This window comes from Arachis ipaensis, chromosome B02, assembly GCF_000816755.2.
Source record: "Arachis ipaensis cultivar K30076 chromosome B02, Araip1.1, whole genome shotgun sequence".
In the NCBI taxonomy this organism is placed as follows: domain Eukaryota; kingdom Viridiplantae; phylum Streptophyta; class Magnoliopsida; order Fabales; family Fabaceae; genus Arachis; species Arachis ipaensis.
In genome coordinates this window covers 2,018,270-2,035,056 of record NC_029786.2, presented here as the reverse complement: position 1 = coordinate 2,035,056, position 16,787 = coordinate 2,018,270, and the positions used below count along the sequence as shown (strand labels likewise).

Below are 16,787 nucleotides of genomic sequence, written 5' to 3'. Positions count from 1 at the left end.
GCAACAAGCGCAACAAGCGTCCAAGTGTTTCCGCAGCTAATGGCAAACCATCACACCTCTTGACAATCTTTCTACCTATTTCTTCCAGTTCCGAGCTCCCATTTGATTCAGGAAAGGATGCATTGTCTGCAAAAATAGACCAACAATAATCGTCTGACAGTTCCTTGAGAGTGTAAGAGTTATAGTGTTGGACTATTCGACCAACATTTTCCTTGCGGGTAGTTAGAAGAATAGTGCTTCCTTTTCTCCCATGTTGAAAAGGGGTGACAAAACTACTCCACTTGTCAACATCTTCACTCCAAACATCGTCCAAAACAATGAAGAACTTCTTTTCTGACAGCTTTTCCTTCAAATGTTGTTGAAGTAAATCAAAGCTTTCAAGACTACAAACACCAGAAGAGATCCCCTTTATAACGTTCTTAGTAGTCTCAACAACATCAAAATTTTCAGAAACACAAATCCATGCTTTCAGATCAAACCCGTCCATCAAATCCTTATTGTTGTAGAGCCATTGTGCTAAAGTTGTTTTACCAACCCCACCCATACCAACAATAGAGCTGACGGACAAGTTATGATGATTGTTGTCATTGAGCATCTTGATTAGTGCCTGTTGATCAGCATCCCTGCCGTACACATTCCCCTTTACAAGAGAAGTGGATGGAGGTCTCCATGAAGAGCTTCCAGTTGGAATCTCTCTCAGACCAAGAGTATCTTTGAGTTTCTGAAGATCTTCTATTGTTTTAACCACCTCTTCTATCTTAGTCACCATCTTCCTATCAGACAAATTAAGGAAGCTAGGAAGATGAGTGCGTACCTTGCTGCGAATTTCAGCTTTGATGAAGACACGGTCCAGCAAGTCATCAGCAGTGTAGAGAGCATCTCTGAGACCATCAAGCCATTTCCTCACACGATCGTTTCCAAACTGCTTCTGCTCGGCGTCAGCAACCAGAGCTTCAGCAGCCAAGAGAGCAGTCCTCAGCCTGTCAACCAACTTCCGGTCCAGCTTCTTGCCCACCACCAAGTTGACAAACTCAGGTGAAATGAGCCTGTCAAGAACAACATTGGCGAAGCCAGAAACTAAAGCTCCAACAACAAGTGCTTCAGCCATGATATGATACAGATCACAACAACAGCAAATGAATCAGTGAATGATTGGATTCGCAGAATGTGACCAAGAGAGAGCAATATTGCAATAATGCTTGCAAGGTATTCAGCAATAATAAAAGGTATATAGCGAGATATCACGAAGGTTCCTCACCAAAAACACGTTCCTAATTTTTATATTCTTTGAAAGTTGAAACACAATATTCAAATAGCAAAAGGGTGACCAACCGAAACTAGTCTTTGTGGAAATTAATTAACTATATAATTTAAAGTAGGATCATCATCATATGATATCAATGCATATTATTATTAATAACAATAATGGATAGTGTGAGGTTAAAATATGTCGACATTGACTCTGAGTGGTAGCTGCCTTGAAGGTTAATCTTCTGTGTTTTTAATTCCGAGAGATGCAACAAATTAAAATTGCAACTTGAGGAAGGTTTGGGACTTTTTTGCACAACCCAGCTAATAGTTAGTACTGTTCTCTACTATTTTAATTCGATAATAATAGTTGAAGTATTTAAATACGCATATAATTGAAATGATTATTAAATCTGAATACGTTTTACTACCCGTAGGTAGAAGCGGGGCGGGTTCCATACGGGTTGTTGTACAACGGGGCGGGGTTGGGTAGAGCGAAAACCCGCCCCGTTGCCACCCCTAGATGGAAGAGTGTGAAATACCTATTCAGTATTCACATGTATAAATAGATAAATAGATAGATAGATGATATTCCTAGTCAACAACTAATATGTCATGCAGGCAACTCCGCTAGCGAATTACCACTTGAATCATTTTGTCAAATAGAATATATTTTTTAGTCATTTTGTCATTACTATCTATTGAGACTATTTTTTGTCAAAATCTGAACTTTTTGACAATCAAAATGGCTATTTACTCTATTTTAAATTACACGAGACAATTTAATTTTCCAAGTCAGTAACAATGAAGTTAGATCATTGCATAGTTGATGCAATTCTTTGAGCAGTCAGTTTAGAACTAGTTAAGGTCATGATGCTTGATAATTGCAGGTCCTTTGCAGATTACTTGTGGAAATGATTTTGCTATAATGGTAGGCTTAAACTTGTACTAGAATGAGCTTGTGGCAATGTTGATGCAGATGGTGATGAACAAAGGTCACATTTTCAATCCCTATTCTCTGTAGCAACACTATATTACTAGCCACTTGAAAAAGTTAAAAATACAAGTGCAGTTCAATCATACAGAAATTCAGTGTTTAATTGATACTCTAATACATGAATAAGGTTAACATAATCCATTATGCTTACTTTTCAATAATATATCCCTGGTAGAGATCATTTCAGGGGAAAATAATTCATATCAATATTCTCACCACAGATTTGCCAGTTGAACAACACACATGGCAAAGGCAGTCTAAGGATTTGCTCAAATCTACATCACATCACACAGCAGTTCTTTAATTTGCAATGAAAGACTTGCTCCTTCCAATCATTCAGCATTACTCTGTGTGTATTTATTTGAGTTATTTAGCTTCTATTTAGCTCAGACTCATTGCTTGTCATTGAAAGATATATCAAATCAAAGGCAACTCTTTAATACATTGCAAAAGTATAGTAATCAGTTCATGTAGTTCTCTTTCTGGATGATGAGATAAAAGGATATCTAATATTCATAATAACATCAGTAATCTTCTATCTTATTTTTTTCTTTGAAAAAACAAAAGTAAATGTGGAAAATGACTGCATTTCTGTTGCTTGTTTTCCATTCAAGATCCAACCCAGAACTGCAAAACTCTCATGGTAATTGCTGCTTGATCCTCAATGTATCTCCTGAAACACAAATTAAAAAACATTTCAAGACTCAAGTGTTTGTCATCACAAAAGCCACACACACTTATTGTTCTACATTCTCTCTTTTCTTGTTTATTTTTGTACTCTTTTTAGTAATGCAATTATGTGAAAACCTCATGAACACAACTTTGGATCATTGGTTTGATTTTTGAATCAGCAGTGAAAAGAAATGACATCTCAAAAACAGGAACTCAAAGTAGAACTAGAGCAGTTATAAAAAAGAATTCAATAAACATAATACACTGACTTTACATGACAATAACCCTATATATTTATAGCTATCCTCTTTAATTAAGTCCCAACAGATCAAATATTCTATGACAATACTTTTTATTGAATAATTTCAATCCCATATGTGAGAATAATATTATTTATTCTGATCTTATGCAGCTTAATATAGGTACAAACTACACATACCAGATAAAGATCAATGAGTGAAGTTGATAGAAATGAAATTGTTGTCTGATGGCATCTCTACAACTTCACCTTCTAATTGTCATCTTTCAATGTGGAAATCATATTCTTTGACGGCATTAGTTGTCACCTTGGGAAATCTGTTTGACAAAGTCTCCAAATCTAGAAAGGAAAAAATAGTTATTATTACAGAACCTTTTCTCTTACTATTAGAGATGTCTTATTATAGGCATCTATACTATTAATTTAATCAAATGATTCAATCTATGGACAAAATAGATTACACAGCAATAACTTGATCCTTCTATTTTTAAAGCTTATACACCTCGTGCATATGCTGATTCCTTTTACTATCTTACATGAATCTTGCAACACAAGACTCTTGGATCATAAAGAATTGGCAAAGACAGAAACACCATTTTATCACTCTTCTCTTCCACAAATCAAGCTATCATTTTTTTTTTCTCTGTGAAAAATGCAAAAATAAAAGTATAGAGAGGAATAGAGAAATATACCGACAACAAGAAAAGCTTTTCAATAATAAGTATCACTCCAAATTTCTCCATCATGTCTTTGCTTTTCAATAACATGAAGCCAAGATCAGAGAACACAGTTTCTGGTTCCCAGCACATCAATCCAGCTTAATTACCACCTCAAATGAACTTAGAATTAAAATGAAGATATATAGCCAAAGGTATAGGATTACATCTCGCTATGTACACAAGCTACCTGCAGAAGATAGTAAAAACAGTAAACTTGATTTGTCCAGTTGTTTAAAAAAAATCTCAAATGTTGGATACCCCAAAAAAGGTATTCCCTGTCTTTCAATTTTATTTTTCATGTGAGTTCTTATCTTCTTCTTCAAATGCTGTTTTTTGAAAAATATGGGACCAGTTAACAAATATTACAGATAGCAATGACTGTTTTTCAGAGTAACAAAGGATATTTCTTTAGCTACAACTGCAAATAGAGAGCTTTCCATATAAGTGAAAGAAAAGAATGCAAATTTTGTTGTTGGCATATGAGTTAAAATAGTTAATGCTGTATAAAGAAAGAGAAAAGTTCTTTACTTGAAGGAAAGGAAATTTATGCATGTATGAATTTAATTGTTGTACCATGACAAACATGAAGGTAAGAGAATTACCTGGTCAAAAATCTCTATTCAGAAAATTTGGTTGCCATTGACTTGAATGGTGGGGATGTGGGAAATTTTTTGCCAAATTTGTTGATGCTTCTTCTTACAGTGTTCTCCTAGCAAACGACACTCTTTAATTTGAAGTAGTAACAGAGAACATGGCAGCTTTTCTCCTGCCATATTCTCCAACTTTTCACAGAATGAAATATGTAATTGTTGGAGGGAAGTGAGGCAGAGAAGCTCGTTGCACTCCAATGTTTCCAGATTTGGAAAGTGAAAGAGACACAGTGTGTTAAGTTGAGGCAGCGAACCCACCTCTTGGAATGACTTGATGCTTTCACAGTTAGAACCATCAATGGTAAGATGAGTGAGGGTGTCCAAGTTGCTCATCCATGATAGACTCCTCAACTGTTGCTCGCAACCTCCCACAGTAAGTGATCTTAACTTAGGCAGCAAGCCACCCTCTGGCAACCTACAAATGTTCGGGCAAGCTCGAATGTCAAGAGACTGTAAACTTGGAAGAAGACTATTCATGTCAAGTGGCAATGCCTCTAACTTTGAGCACCAGCTAACATCGAGATGAGTCAAGTTGGGTGCAGCCAGTCCTTCTCCTGGAGATGCCACTAATTTGAGGCATTTAGAGATGGTGAGATGTTGAAGAGCAGCGTGTGGTGACCCTGACATTGAAACTGATTCCAGATTTGAACACCCTCTTATCTCCAGATTCTTGAGATTGGGAAAGGCATCCAATGACAATGAGGTCAGTGAATCACAGCTGTGTTCTATTCGTAGCTCCACCAAATCATACTTCTGCTGCTGTTGCTGGGGGAATTCCAGTTTGCTGCAATTCAAGATTGTGAGCTTTTGCAATGATTTGGGTAAACAATTTCCTGGAAAGGATATAGCAGATAAACACCCTGAGATGTGTATTTCCTGGAGGGAAGTTAGATGGTTGATGACCATTGCATACTCCAACACAGATTCACATTCACTAAATGATAAACTATCTCCACCAAGTGTCATCTCTTTACCCCATCCTTGATGACCTTCTTGTATTTCTAGTTTGCGCACTTTCGAAAAATCCGATGAGGAAGAAACGATTCTCATTAGCACACTATTAAGCATATCTCCCTTTAACATTGGACAATTGTTTATTTGAAGGCTCTTAAGCTGAGGAAAAGCTTCTGAGTCAGGTAAGCACCACTCCTCCCAAAATGGCATGTTATCAAACTCCAAAAGCTGCAATGAGGGAAATAGTGCAATAGGCGAAGAATGTTGATAGCCTTCATTCTTGTAAAACTCCATGCCAACACTCTTGAGCTGTCCGAAATCATCAATGCGAAGGGACTGAAGAGATGGCAGCTGTCCAAGTGAAGGCAGCAAGTAGCAATTGTTGCAAGACTCTAGAGATACACTAGTCATATTTTGGTATGAACAATGCCCCACCCAATTTGGAAATGTTGTACCCCTGTATCCCCATATTGTCAACTCTTTCAAGCCATTGTGCGGTTGCAAGTTATCCAGTATATCTCTTTCAGTTTGTGTGTCAGAAACCATGTCATCACTTGAAGACCATTCCAACCATAATTCGTCAATGTGCTTCTTATCTCTTATCTTTGCACTCCTTGCCTGATTGACATAAATAACATTCTCCAATTTCTGAATCCCAAATGATCCATGAAGATTTGGAAGCCCTCCTAACTCTTGGATTCCACTATCTTCGTTCTTGCCTACGATATAGTTGCTTAAAATGTGCAACTGGTTCAATTTGCTCATTCCCTTTGGCATTTCTTTTAGATGAGTACCCCATATATCAAGATGCCGCAAATTCACAAGATTGTACATGCCATTGGGTAGCATCCTCAACTTTGAACAATATCTTAGCTTTAATGTTTGTAGATTACACAACTTGCACAGTGACTCTGGCAATGTCTTAATCTCAGTCTGAGAGAGATTCAAATAGCGCAAGTGGATCAGTTTGCCCATTGAATCAGGAAATACACAAAGTTCATCAAAGGATAAAACTCTCAAGTATTTATTCTTTGACAATATGTCACATGTTAACCTTGTGCTTTCTTTCCTAACATGAAATTGAGCATTATTGATAAACAAGAATGTCCTCAAAGATTCTATACTTTTAGAGGAACAGAGTTTTTCAAAGATTGGATAATCGCATGACAAATGACGAGTCAGAATCCTCATCTCTTCCTTTTCACCAAGTTCTTCTGATAATCTGCAATAAAATTCTCCAGCAAGAAAAGTTGCCAGGTCATGCATGAGATCATGCATCACAAAATACTTCTCACTATATTCGACCTGCTTGAAAAATAGTCTTGAAGCCAAGTCATCAAAACATTCACGACCAACTTCTTCCAAAGTCTCTCTCCTCTTTGGTGCTCGTAAAAGATCTTCAGCCATCCATAGCAAGATTAATTCATCTTTATCAAATTTATGGTCTTTGGGATACAATGAACAATAAACAAAGCATCGTTTTAAATAGGCAGGCAGATGATAGTAACTTATTAACAATGCTGGAAGAATCTTACTGTCTGTCACAGGAAATTCCCAAATGTCACTTGATAGTATTTTATTCCATTCTTCAACATCATGCTTTGAGCGCAACAAGCGTCCAAGTGTTTCTGCAGCTAAGGGCAAGCCATCACACTTCTTGACAATCATTTTGCCTATTTCTTCAAGTTCTGAACTCCCATTTGATTCAGGAAAGGATGAATTGTCCGCAAAAATAGACCAGCAATAATCATCTGACAGACCATTGAGAAAGTAAGAGTTATAATTTTGGACTATTGGACCAACATTTTCCTTGCGAGTAGTTAGAAGAACAGTACTTCCTTTCCTCCCATGCTGAAAAGGAGTAATAAAACTTTTCCACTTGTCACCATCATTACTCCAAATATCGTCCAAAACAACGAAGAACTTCTTTTCTGACAATTTTTCCTTCAAATCTTGTTGAAGTAAATTAAAGCCGTCAAGACAACAAACACCGGAAGTGATCTCCTTTATAAGATTCTTTGTAGTCTCAACGATATCAAAATTTTCAGAAACACAAATCCATGCTTTCAGATCAAACCCCTTCATCAAATCCGTATTGTTGTACAGGCATTGTGATAAAGTAGTTTTACCAACCCCGCCCATACCAACAATAGAGATGACGGACAAGTTATGATGATTGTTGTCATTTAGCATCTTGATTAATGCCTGTTTGTCATCATCCCTGCCGTACACAATCCCCCTTTCAAGAGAAGTGGATGGAGGTCTCCATGAGGAGCTACCCGTTGGAATCTCTTTCAGACCAAGGGTATCTTTGACTTTCTGAAGATCTTCTATTCTTTTAACCACCTCTTCTATCTTGGTCGCCATCTTCCTATCAGACAAATTAATTAAGCTAGGAAGCCGAGTGCGTACCTTGCTGCGAATTTGAGCTTTGATGAGGACACGGTCCAGCAAGTCATCAGCAGTGTAGAGAGCATCCCTGAGACTATGAAGCCATTCCCTGACGAGTTCGTTTCCAAACTGCTTCTGCTCAGCGTCAGCAGCCAGAGCTTTGGCAGCCAAGAGAGCAGTCTTCAGCCTGTCAACCAGCTTCCGATCCAGCTTCTTGCCCGCCACCAAGTTGACAAACTCAGATGAAATGAGCCGGTCAAGAACAACGTTGGCAAAGCCAGAAATTAAAGCTCCAACAACAAGTGTTTCAGCCATGATATGATACAGATCACAACAACAGCAAATGAATCCGTGAGTGAATGGATTTCCAGAATGTAACCAGAGGAGAGCAATGTTACTGCAATAATGCATGCAACTTGCAAGCAGGGGCGAAGCTTCTTAGTTAGTAGGGGAGGCAGTGCCTCCAATAAAAAATTTTGTTTACAAGAATAATAAAAAATTAAAGAGCACCCCTTAAAAAAAGAGAAAAAGATAAATAGGTACCTGACCTTTTATCCTACAGACATTTTTGTCTCTAACTATTGAAAAATACTTTTAAGTCCCTGACCTTCACAAAACTTGGACGGATCAGTCCCTGACCTTCACAAAACTTAGACGGATCAGTCCCTGACGAAGGCATTTGGACGGAAGGACTGATCCGTCCAAATTTTGTAAAGGTCAGGGACTTAAAAGTATTTTTCAATGGTCAGGGACGAAAATGTTCGCAGGACAAAAGGTCAGGGACCTATTTGTCCTTTTCTCAAAAAAAAAAGTAGGCGTCCCCCTTTTGAAAAATATATGCTATTCATAATTCCATTCAAAAAATGGTTTAGAAAGTAGTGTCTTATTTGGGCTATAAATAGTGGCTCATAAACTTGGTTAAAAAAAAGCCTCAATCCATATTAAAAGTGAAGAATCTAAAAGGTAATAACAAAAAGTCAACAAATCATTTTTTTCATTCTTTCCTCTTCTTTCATTTAGAAAACAAAACATCACTCCATATTTTCATTATCATTACAACTTAGAAAATAGCAAGTAGTCTTTGGTCTTCCATTATCATCTTTCATTCTTCTTTTTTTGTAAGTTATTTATTTTATTTATTTTTATGAATAATTTATATATTTATTTATTTATTTATTTATCTAGTTTATAATATTGTAATTATAATATTATCCTTGTATTGTTTTTAATTTTTTTTCTCATTATTAATTGTTTGTGACAGTGATATTATTGATTTGTAAAAAATAAAATAAATTGAGTTTAGTTAAGTTGCATAATGTTTATCTATGTAAATTCTTAATTGTAGGAATTTAGTTGAATCATGAGCAAGATGAAAACAATAGATACTTTTTTCAAAAAGACTAACCAGAAGAGTGAAAATGTTTCTAATGTTGTTACATCAACACCAACCTTTAATAATATTGTTACTAATTTTTTTATTGCATAAATTATGGTTGTGATTTAAATTATTTACATGAAGGTTGAAGCATAATACATTTTTTTAATAATTTTGCAGGAAACGTCTAAAAAAGAATTGAATAGTATTTGAAGATTTTAAAAACAAGTATGTAACAACTTATATTTACAATATTTGAAATTAGTTTTGAGATATTTGTATTTAATTATTTTAATATACAATATGTTCAGTTATCTTATAAAAAGTAAATTTTAAGTTTTAGTTGTTTTTTTTAATTAAAATTATATATAGAGTTATTTTTAACTTTTTTTGTTAAAATAAAAAGCTAAAAAGAATATTGGTCCCCTGATAAATATTGTCTAGCTTCGCCCCTACTTGCAAGGTATTATTATTCAACAATAACGGGTATATAACGACATATTACGAAGTAGGGGTGTCAAAAATTCCCAGGAGGCGGGAATCCCCGCGGGGACCACCCTGAATGGGGCCCCGTTGGTGGGAAATTTTCCCCGTGTGATGGGGATGGAGAGCAAAATTCTCCCGAGACAGGTGCGGGGACTCGAGCGGGGATCCCCGTCCCATCCCCGATAATTCCCTGAATGTTTGAAATTTCTTAAATAACCTTACTTTATTTCTAACATAGGTGGGTTTTTTAGTAATTTTACCAATTAAAAAAATCCTAACCCTATTATTCGGTCTTTCCTACTCAATGTGTTGTATAATTTTGATTTTCTCTCATTTTATGTATCTAAAGCAATTAGACATATAGGGTTTATAATTTTGAAATAGTTAGGGTTTGATTTTGAAATAGTTGCTTGATTTTCTCTCCTTCTATGTATCTAAAGCAATTATGATTTCTCTTGCTGAGTATGCTTAGCATCAAAGAATACTTGATGTTAAAGACTATATCTTATTGCTTTTTTTAGAATAGAAGTTGTATTTTAAGATTTTATTTTATGGATTATAATTTGTTATGTTGTATTTCTGGACTTATAATCTTGGATAAGATATGTTTGTGTGTTTGTAATAGTATTTTGTAGTTTATTTTTTATTTTTTTGATATTTTTTACTATAATTTTCATATGAATATTAAATATAAGGGGATGGAGAATGGAACCCCACGAAAAATATGGGGAACGCGGGGAATGAGGATGGGGACAATTATCCCCCCATGGCGGGTATCGGGGTGGGGATGGGGATTAATTCTGGGGGCGGGAAGCAGAGAGGTATCCCCCACCCCCGCCCCACCCATTGACATCCCTATTACGAAGGTCCCTCAACAAAAAGAAGTTGGCATCATGCGGAAACATGTAATAATAGTTGAAACATTTAAGTAGACGTATAATTAGAATTATATAAAGAGGAGTGATAGGGGCTAGCAACTTTTGGTATTTGTAGTCATCAAATAGCCATCAATGATATTTTAATAGTGTGAGATTGGTGTGAGATTTCATCTAATGGCTTACTTTTCTCTGCTGGTTACATGCTGGCCAGAATTTGGAAAAGTTGCTGACTCCCTAGACTTTTCTTTATATAAATGTTATTTGTACATTAAAATTAGTCACCAAAATCGGTCATAATTAACACATTTTTAATATGTATTTTGTATTTTAATATGTATTTTATACTAGTAACTAATTTTAACTAGAATGAGACTCGCGCGATGCCCAGAACGGTAAATTAATAATAGTATATAATAAATATTAAAAATTGTTATATTTTGTAGAAATAAATTATCACTTACTTGGCAAAATTTTAAGATCCACCACTCAAATCTTGCCAAATCAACTTTTATTTTCAAATAAAAAAAAAAACACAGAAAACAAAACTAACAACTTAAAATTTTCCAAATCAATCCTTATTTCTAAAATAACAAAAACACAAATTAACATTTACCCTAAATCTTCCTCTTGGCACCTCTTCCGTACCAAGATCCTATTTCCTCCATTTACTTCTGGTCCTATGAGCCATTGTTTTTTCCTCAAAACAAATTGTCCATCGCGATGTCCATCCCCGACGGAGTCGCATTGCATAAATTGCAGAAACCAGGGCAAACTCCATTCTAAAGATTTTTCTGCCGGAGCTCGATTCTGGGTCTTAGACCAAACGGCACTGCCAACGTAGGAAATTTGTCTCAAGTATCTTCCTAAAGATTTTCAATTTTTCCGTTTACTCTTATCATTCTGTTGTTCAATATCATTTTTAATAGTCCTATTTATTTGTTATAAATAATATCATTTTAAACGGTTCTGTCTAACTGTCACAACCAAAATTAATGTGCATTTAAAATTATTGCTCCCTAGACACTATCGATTGCAATATTTCATCATCAAATAATAAATTGTTATTTTACATGTGGAGTACTGCTTCCACAATTTACATTTATGTGTTCCTCTTTGTCAAATTGTTATTCCACATGTGCAGTATTGCTTCCACAATTTACTTGGAATGGATTATCATTTTTTGACCATGTCTTATTCTCTTTGTTGTAGAAGGATTTGCAGTGGTAATGACAAATGGAAAGAGTTAATACCCAAAATTGCTAGATTAAAGAGACGGAGAGCAATCCTTTCAAAAAAAGGAAGACAAGAAGATATGTCAGCGCTATCGCTTACTAGGCAAAATTTTAGAATCAACCACTCAAGTTTTTGCTAAATCAACTATTATTTCCAAATCAGTAAAAAATAAAATATACAAGTAATAAAAATATATGCAAATTAGGCTGCAAAATTACCAATGACAATAATTAAAAATTAATAGTATCTAACCAAATTTGTAACCTACAAGAATCAATATTCCTATATTTATTATATTTTACCGTTATAAACATTACAATAAATTTATAACCCCAATAATTAATTTATTAATTTTTATAAATAACTCATTAAATGTAATAAACAATGTTACAAATGTCATAATAATCCATTAATTATAATAAATTTAACGTTACAATTATTCAAATTCCATACTATTTGAACTACTTATATAAGTCTCTTATAACTATTTCTTCAAATAACATCAAATTTAGCACAAAAAATTTATTTTCGCACTACACAACATCTCAAACTTACCCAATGGAGCATCATTCTTTGGACAATACCACCAAACAAACAGAAAATTAGTTTATCAAAGTTCGCGTGGTTCGTCTATGAAAAACATTAACACCCACAAATAAAGAAGAGTTTCTTTGCTTAGAAATGATTATATTAGATGAAAATGTGCAAAACAAACATATTTATTGTATTTTTAAATTGAACATTTACCAACACTATTTTGAATTTGCAATACTTGAGACATTGTATGATAGAGTGGGTCAAAGAAAAATATTAACTATTTCAATTATTCTTATTAAAAATAACTTATTTAATAAAAAAAATTCTACACATTTTTGTTCTTTTTATTGTAGATGCTATTAGAAAACTGCATGCACATCAAGAGATTAAGGAAAAATAAAACCATACAAATTCAATACACATCCTTAGAAGAAGAACATACATGTAAAGATGGAACAAACAACACAATAGAAAGTGCATACAACTCAACAATTCATAAAGAACATGCCTTCACAAGAATCTACGACAGAAAAAGGATGACTAGCGCCACATAAGAAGACTAAATTTATCGACCAAAACAAATACAAAAATCAAACCACCAAATAAAAATGTCACTTTGTACAACTCTAACATTCAAATCTTTTGTACTACAAATTATTTTAAACAAAACACCTTTTATATTTAACTTTAATTTACACCTATTTAATTTAATTCTACAAAACATAACCATTTTTAATATTTATTATATACTATCATTAATTTATTGTCCACGCATCGCGCGGGTCTCATTCTAGTATGAATAAATCTGAGAAAACAATAATCAACCAACACAAATTTTAAACGTGTAATTTTTAGATTTTGACTCTGCAAAATTTTGTTGTTTAATTGTTAGCTGAGTTTTATTATTTTTCTAGCAACAATAGATTGTGAAAAAACTGAAAATATATCTCATTTTAGTATTTTACTATAAGAATTATGTTGTCTTTGATTTAAATTGTCATTTTCCTTGATAATGATAAACTTATATCACATGCTCTCATTGCTCTGCATGTAACTTGGTATCAAACAATCACTACAAAAATTAAATAGATAACAAACACAGCAATTAAGTGGGAATAGAACAGAATTTGTAAGAAGAGAAATTTTTCACATACAAGTGTTTTCCCATATAAGTTATACAAGTCATTTATTTCTTTTTTTTTCTTTCTCTATGTCTTCTTCTTCTTCTTCTTCTTCTTCTTCTTCTTCTTCTTCTTTTTTAAAGTGTTTCATCTTCATCGTCGTGTTTTTCCTCGTTCTTCTTGACTGCACGTTTTTCATCTTCTTCCTCCTCATCTTCTGCACATTCTTCTTCTTCTTCTTGCTGCACGTTCTTCTTTCTCTTCCTCTTCTTCTTCTTCTTTTCTTTCGTTTCTTGCCTTCTCTTTCTCCTTCTTCATTTACGTGCTTTTCTCTCTGTTTTCTTTCTTCGTTATTCTCGATTTCCATTATTTTTTGACATCAAGCTCTGAAAATCGTTTTTGAAGAAGAAGAAGCAGCAGAAGATGAGGAGGAGAAAGAGAAAGAGTTCTGAATTATGCATAAGGTGTACTTCAACGAATTTTGGGTGTATTTCTTAAATTCTTTGGGTGTATTTCTGTAATCCTTTGGGTGTATTTCTGTAATCTTTTGGGTGTATTTCTATAATCGTTTGGGTGAATTATTCCTGTAACTGTTTGGGTGTATTTCTGTAATCTTTTGAGTGTATTTCTGTAATTGTTTGGGTGTATTTCTGTAATCGTTTGGGTGTATTTCTGAAGTTCCATTATCTTCTAAACGATTTCAAAGCTTGATTTCAGAAACCATGAAAATCGAAAAAAAAACGAAGCAAGAATACCAATGATAAACGCAGATAAAACAACGAATGAAAAGACAAAGAGAAAACGCACGAAGGAGATCAAATTTGGCAAGAAACTCGTTTTCATGGAGGAAGAAGAAGAAGAGTAGGAGAAGAAGAAGGAGAAGGAGAAGGAAGAGGAGGAGGAGAAGGAGGAACGCGAAGCACGCCATGGAAATCGTATATGGGTCAGCGTGCTTTTTGTTAAGTTTCTCCCAACTTGTATGACTTGTAAACCAAATGACTTGTATGTGTAGCACTCTTCTTATAAGAAATTACAAGAAAAAAAGATATATGAACTTATGTGGAACATACAACATTACTCATGAACAGACATGGGTATAAGCTAGATGCTTATCATCCTAAACTTTATATTAAAAAAAAAGGATAAATTTCTCTATATAATATACTTCTAAGAAGTAGGGATGTCCGCGGATCGGATCGGATCGGATATGGTCGAAAATTTGATCTGATCCGCACAATTTTCATCGGATCGGATCGGATATGATATCCGCGCTTTTTAGTGCCAGATCAAATCCGATCCGCAAATGTGCGGATAGGATCGGATATCGAATATATCCGCATAATTAAACCTTCTCTTTTTAATTATTTTTTTATGTAAAAATATTCAATAAAAATATTTCTTTTATACTTTTAAACTTATTTATTCCTAGTCACCAAAAAAAAAAACTTATTTATTCCTAAATATTTTTAATCAAACTCTTTCTAAATAACAAAAATAAAATAATACAATATATGAATAATAATTACTAACTAAAACATACAAACAAGTAAATATAATACCAAACATATATATTTATTTATTTTTAATTATTATTGTGCGTCAAATCCGATCCGATCCGCAAATGTGCGGATCAGATCGGATCGGATATCGGATATATCCGCATAATTAAACTTTCTCTTTTTGATCATATTTCTATGTAAAAAAATTTAATAAAAATATTTTTTTATACTTTTAAACTTATTTATTCCTAAAATATTTTTAATCAAACTTTTTCTAAATAACAAAAATAAAATAATACAATATATGAATAATAATTACTAACTAAAACATACAAACAAGTAAATATAATATCAAATATATATATATTTTTTATTTTTAATTATTATAGTGTGGATCTGCGGATCCGCGGATCGGATACGCGGATGTAGAGCAGATATCCGCGATCCGATCCGCAAAGGGTGCGGATCCGATCCGATCAGATCAATTTGCGGATCGGATCGTATCCGCAATTTTCGAATCGGATGCGGATATTTACCGCGGATCTGCGGATACGATCCGATCTATGAACACCCCTGCTAAGAAGATTTAAAAAGAAAAGAATGGACTAGTCTTAGTCCTGAGACAGGTATAAATATCTCATGATGCATTACCACCTTCAAACTCTCTCTTAATCATTTCAAACAAAATCTCATTCCAAGTATCTACAGGACCTGGCATGCACCAATGTAAGCAATCCTGTGGCGGCGGCTTTCCGTCCGGGCCGCGCACCGTGATCTTATTCCGGGCTTTATTCCTGAAGGGACCAGGATGGCCATCATGCCGGTAACTAAAGGCTTCAGTGATATCCATGAACAACAACTTTGATCCATTTGTTGCCTTCTTTGATGCATGATTAAAACCTTTAACCTGTTGCTCATACATTGCATTTGTATCGCCATTTTCCACCAACTCACCAAGTCCAAGAGGCTTAACCTTCCCGGTGCATGATCCGCCGGTATTCCAAGCGCCACCCTCGAAATGATCCGGCGAATAGGAACGAAGAATTGCAAGTCCTGTGAAATTTGGATGCATTGCAAGAGCAGTAAACATTGTTTCAACAGATATACCAAATGCTTCAACATTGTTGATCTTCATCGGCCGAGATTTGTCTGGCCACCACAATTGCCCTCCTACTATCTCATTGTTCAAGACATACACTGACTGTTTGGCAAACCAGTGGCCGGAGGAAAGAACAACCACATCAAATTTTGGGAGAAATTCCATGACCTTCTGGTCAGGGATATCGAGAAAGAGCTTATCCACACCTTCCGGCGCATAATCAAATGGTTCAGAACTGTGCTTGACTAGCCATGAGGACCATATTCGGATAATAGTAACAGATGTGGACTTAAAATAAAATCGCTGCATGTTTCGGTTTCCATTGTTCTTGGGTGTTTCTACCTGAAAAAAGATGCAATCATAATGCAAAGCAGTAAGTAGGGGTGTTCGCGGTGCGGTTTGGTTCGGCTTTAAGGAAAAAAGTCATCCGATCCGAACGCTTAATTTATGTGCAGTGCGGTTTGGATTGGATGAAATTTTTTTGAAAATCCGATCCGATCCGATCCGACTACAAACGGTTTGGATCGGTTTGGATTTGCGGTTTTTTAAATATAAAAAAATTAAATACATACAACAAGTCTCAACATCAAATTTTAAATAATCAACAATGACATAACAAGTTTTAACAATATCTTAAAAAGCTACCGATAACATAACAATAGAAATAAA

The 16,787-nt window shown here is 34.6% G+C and overlaps 4 protein-coding genes and 1 long non-coding RNA gene across 7 annotated transcripts in view; 1 reads left to right on the top strand and 4 right to left on the bottom strand.

Annotated features, from left to right (window-relative positions):
• The window catches only part of LOC110268621, a 41,201-nt gene extending 41,036 nt beyond the window's left edge, over window positions 1-165 (top strand). Inside the window, exon 3 of the long non-coding RNA XR_002356869.1 lies at window positions 9-165. This is a non-coding gene — a long non-coding RNA (uncharacterized LOC110268621). The remainder of the gene's footprint in view (window positions 1-8) is intronic.
• The window catches only part of LOC107626586 (putative disease resistance RPP13-like protein 1), a 12,916-nt gene extending 11,655 nt beyond the window's left edge, over window positions 1-1,261 (bottom strand). The window contains exon 1 of the mRNA XM_021115131.1: window positions 76-1,261. Coding sequence (XP_020970790.1) covers window positions 76-1,108 — 1,033 coding nt within the window. The 5' untranslated portion in view covers window positions 1,109-1,261. The remainder of the gene's footprint in view (window positions 1-75) is intronic.
• LOC110262395 (putative disease resistance protein At3g14460) overlaps window positions 1-16,787 on the bottom strand; it is a 98,992-nt gene that overhangs the window by 63,750 nt on the left and 18,455 nt on the right. The window lies entirely within an intron of this gene.
• LOC107622640 (putative disease resistance protein At3g14460) lies at window positions 2,663-8,341 on the bottom strand. 2 transcript variants are annotated; one of them, XM_021115127.1, is made up of 5 exons: window positions 5,170-8,341; window positions 4,498-5,115; window positions 3,869-4,082; window positions 3,357-3,515; window positions 2,663-2,918 (listed from the first exon to the last, which is right to left on the bottom strand). In XM_021115127.1, the coding sequence occupies exons 1-2, from the start codon at window positions 8,299-8,301 to the stop codon at window positions 4,516-4,518; spliced, it is 3,732 nt and encodes a 1,243-aa protein (XP_020970786.1). In that variant the 5' UTR covers window positions 8,302-8,341; the 3' UTR covers window positions 2,663-2,918; window positions 3,357-3,515; window positions 3,869-4,082; window positions 4,498-4,515. The 2 variants fall into 2 exon arrangements, with proteins under 2 accessions (XP_020970786.1, XP_016180110.2); XM_016324624.2 differs by having other exon boundaries at window positions 4,498-8,340.
• The window catches only part of LOC107622692 (protein YLS7), a 6,239-nt gene continuing 4,022 nt past the window's right edge, over window positions 14,571-16,787 (bottom strand). For both annotated transcript variants that reach the window (XM_016324676.2, XM_021115132.1), the window contains exons 4-5: window positions 15,597-16,460; window positions 14,571-14,687 (exon numbers count right to left, since the gene is read on the bottom strand). In XM_016324676.2, coding sequence (XP_016180162.1) covers window positions 15,657-16,460 — 804 coding nt within the window. In that variant the 3' untranslated portion in view covers window positions 14,571-14,687; window positions 15,597-15,656. The remainder of the gene's footprint in view (window positions 14,688-15,596; window positions 16,461-16,787) is intronic.

Coding starts and splice junctions, on each gene's coding strand:
- LOC107622640 (XM_016324624.2), bottom strand. CDS start 8,301: ATGCATTATTGCAGTAACATTGCTCTCCTCTGGTTACATTCTGGAAAT.